The sequence below is a fragment of the Salvia hispanica genome, chromosome 2, assembly GCF_029641045.1.
Source record: "Salvia hispanica isolate PSC_SH4W2 chromosome 2, Shi_PSC_v1, whole genome shotgun sequence".
In the NCBI taxonomy this organism is placed as follows: Eukaryota; Viridiplantae; Streptophyta; class Magnoliopsida; order Lamiales; family Lamiaceae; genus Salvia; species Salvia hispanica.
The window spans coordinates 44,308,350-44,311,826 of NC_142693.1; the positions used below are offsets into that span (position 1 = coordinate 44,308,350).

At 37.1% G+C, this 3,477-nt stretch overlaps 1 protein-coding gene across 1 annotated transcript; it reads right to left on the reverse strand.

The window, feature by feature from the left end:
* Positions 1-399: 399 nt before the first annotated feature.
* On the reverse strand, positions 400-2,569 carry LOC125210033 (cyclin-D4-1-like). The gene is made up of 6 exons (XM_089063380.1): positions 2,074-2,569; positions 1,730-1,816; positions 1,527-1,625; positions 1,241-1,442; positions 1,052-1,152; positions 400-970 (listed from the first exon to the last, which is right to left on the reverse strand). Exons 1-6 carry the CDS (start codon positions 2,386-2,388, stop codon positions 770-772), a joined length of 1,005 nt encoding a protein of 334 aa, XP_088919506.1. The 5' UTR covers positions 2,389-2,569; the 3' UTR covers positions 400-769.
* Positions 2,570-3,477: the final 908 nt, after the last annotated feature.

The window sequence follows — 3,477 nt, forward strand, 5'->3', positions numbered from 1 at the left end:
GTGGGCTAGCCGATTTCTTCGCCGATTCGCGGCTGACCGTTTCCAATAGTTCAGCTAGCCGACCGGCTAGCGACGCGAATCGGCTAGCCGGTGGACTAGCCGCTATTGGAGATGCTCTTATATACCCCACATTCGTATGTGCAAATATCGAAGTTAGTACATGTCTTGATTACCACATTATTGTAATATCATTATCGATACTCCTATATTACATTACATATCATCCAACAAAATAAATAACTACGATAAAAATCCTCACATCAACTATGACACAACCTTCAGCTTTGCAAAAGTGCTACTTAGTTCATTTTCAGAATTGAATTATCACCCGTATCAAAAAAAATACTATAAAAAGAAGCTGGATAATATTTTCAAGCCAAACTAGAATATCAGATATCATATTTGAAATTCACTCTTTCTTTTTAAACGCAAATGGAAATACATAATATTCCCGAATTTCCAGATAACAAATCTACATAAAAAATAATACTACTACTAATACCTCATTTATCAAGGCCTCTCTCTCTCTCTCTCTCAAACTATTTTAAAATTGTTTTGCTGGTTTTGTCCCAGGCATGTCACCTACCATTTCTTTTGATGCTCACATCTCCCTCCTTTTATTGTTTTATGTACTCCATAAAAAATGTAGCTAAACCTCCCACTCCCAACCCCCCCACCAAATTTAAATTGCCATCAATTCAAGAGGCACCATTTTGATCCAACTTCCTCCTTTTACTAGTGGAAGAACATCTCTCTTCACTTTTATAGCTCAAACATGCTGCATCCAACACCCCATTCGGTCACTTTTATAGCTCAAACATGCTGCATCCAACACCCCATTCGGGCTATAAGACGGTGATGACGACGACGACAATGATGAATGTGAGGCCACGCTCGTCGTGGTAGAAGCAGCAGCCCCGGTTATTGATACCAAATCTTGAATCAGCTCAAGACATTTCACCACTTTCCCCTGCACACATATATCAGATCTTGAAAACAAAGCAAGGGAAAAGTACACAAACTAATTGCCCCAATGCACTTCACTCACTACCTTCTCTTGTATGAAACTCTCATCGAAATCCACTTCCCCTGAGACATACAACCCCACAGCTTCAGCTATCTCAGACGGCTTGAACTCCAAGAAGTCGATACCTGCTTTCATTTCACAACCAAACATTGTCATACTTATGATTCCCACCACACAAATAACATTAACTTCAAAATGGTGCAATATCGACACCTTTGATCGTGCTAAAGATGATTTGTATCGACCTAGTGAGCAACGGCCCTGGTGGGATCCGAGCATCACTTGTTTTCCTGAGGTAGAACTCTATGAAGTTGAATGGAGTGTAAGGCTTGACATTCCAATTCAAGTAGCTCAGCACTAACATCTCCATTCTTTGTATGGTCTTCCCCTCAAACAAGAACTCCGGCTCCCCTGCCTGATCGATTAGCCCACATTGTCATCAATTTGAGTTGAGATCATCAAGTCACACACAGAAACAAGAAAGTTACATAAACTTCACCTGTAAATCGACTAGAGAAGGCACATTAACCTCGTCCGTTTTGGCTGCCAACGATAAGCAAGACACTTCAATCAACTGAATCACCCAATGCTTACCCTTCTGTTTATGCCAACATAATATAGTCAATCAATCACCATTACAAACCAAAACGTTAATCGAACTAATGAAATCCTGCATTTCATTTACTCTATTCAATCACATACAGGGAGGCTATACATTGACAGAAACCGATCCAAGTAATTCATTGCTAAATACAAGCAAAATTCTCCAAATTTGTGATGAGCACAAGCCTGCAAAGCACAGAAGAAGAAAGATTCACTTTGACTAAATAATGAAAGGATCTCAGCCTCATAGATTGCAATTAAATTGCTCAAGCAACCAATTATGGATGAACATAAATGCAGAAAACCACATAAAAATTCAACCTTTCACCATTCCTACAGAAGATAATTAGCAAATCAAGAGCCAGAAGACTTAATTTGATCCATAAACCTAAAAAATTCAATCAGATTAATCCCAAAAATGTAGTAAATGACAAGCAATTAACCTTGAACATCCAATCAAGAGCCTCCCTTCTCAAACTCAAATCCAACTCTCCACTTCTCAACCTCACGAGATAATCATTTCGAGGCAAATGCTCTCGTTCTCTCTCCATCATCCAACCAAGGCATTCCTCTGTGAGAAACGGCAAAGGAATGAATTCTGATCTGCTCTCGGCCTTTCCACCATTGATTTGATGATGGATTTGATGATTGAAAGTTTCAACGGAATCGCTGTCGTCAAAGCAAAGGCTTTTGGTTTCTTCATCGCAGAGCAGCAGGTCTGATGCTGTCCCACAGTCAAAGCCTTTGTTTCCAGACATGGAATTGATTATAATAATGTGAGTGCCAAGATATCAAAACCTCATAAAGATTGGGTTTTTATGGGGTTTATTGGCATCTTTATCATGTAAAGATTGGCATTACGCCTCTGCCATTTCTGTGAGGAGGCCAGAGCGAGGGAAATAAGAGAGGTTGTGAGAGAAAGTGTATATTGAAGAGAGGGAGAGGTGTTGAATAGACAGTGGTGGTGAGGAGGAGCTTTATGTAGAAACTAGTATATCCCTGCGCAACTGAGAAAATTCGTAGTAAATCGTATAATTCGCGTGAGATATGAATAAAGGAAATTATTTAACATATTTTATGCCCAAAAGTTTTGTACCAATTTAATTGGGACAAAGAGAGTACAATTTTAAATATTTATGTATAAAATATTGAATACAATTTTAAATATTTATGTATATCCCTATAATTATGCTTGGTTTTCGGTCAAAAGAAAATCTAAATTATCCCTATTGAAAATATGAGATGCACTTCATTATTGCGTATAATCTTAATATATTATTTAACAACCCAAGTGCAAATGAAAGTAAATCTTATGCGTAATAATTGTGAAAATTTAGAGGTAATATTGTATTTCCTTATCCATTCTCCCTCGGCCACTAAATCAATACAATTTTAAACTCTTCATTAATTATTTTCTTAAATACACTACAAAGAATTCAAATCCTTTTAACCTACCAATCCATAAATGCAATAATCAACTTATACTAAAATCAAACAAAATACTTTAGCAATAATACATCTTTCAAGTTATATTACCCTATTAATAATTCCTCACAGAATTAAAACCATGATTCACAACTTTCCACATTAATGAAAGAAATAAATAAACACTACTCGCTCCGTCCCGGTTAAGATGACACATTCCTTAGCGGGCACGGAATTTTATGAGTTGTTGGTTAATGTGTTTAATTGGAGAGAGAAAAGGTGGGTGGAAGTATTAAAATAGAGAGAGAAAGAAAGATGACTATTTTAATAGGGGTGAGAAAAAGTGGTTGGGTGTATTAATTAGAGAGAGAAAGTTTCCAAAAAAGAAAATGTGTCATCTTAGTTGGGACAAACTAAAAAGG

What these genes read in the sequence shown, in the direction of transcription:
- LOC125210033 (XM_089063380.1), bottom strand. Translation starts at nt 2,388, where the DNA reads ATGTCTGGAAACAAAGGCTTTGACTGTGGGACAGCATCAGACCTGCTG. An exon ending in TGTCAATGTATAGCCTCCCT is followed by an intron (nt 1,626 to 1,729) that starts GTATGTGATTGA and finishes TGGCATAAACAG; the next exon opens with AAGGGTAAGCATTGGGTGAT. An exon ending in AGAGTTTCATACAAGAGAAG is followed by an intron (nt 971 to 1,051) that starts GTAGTGAGTGAA and finishes ATATGTGTGCAG; the next exon opens with GGGAAAGTGGTGAAATGTCT.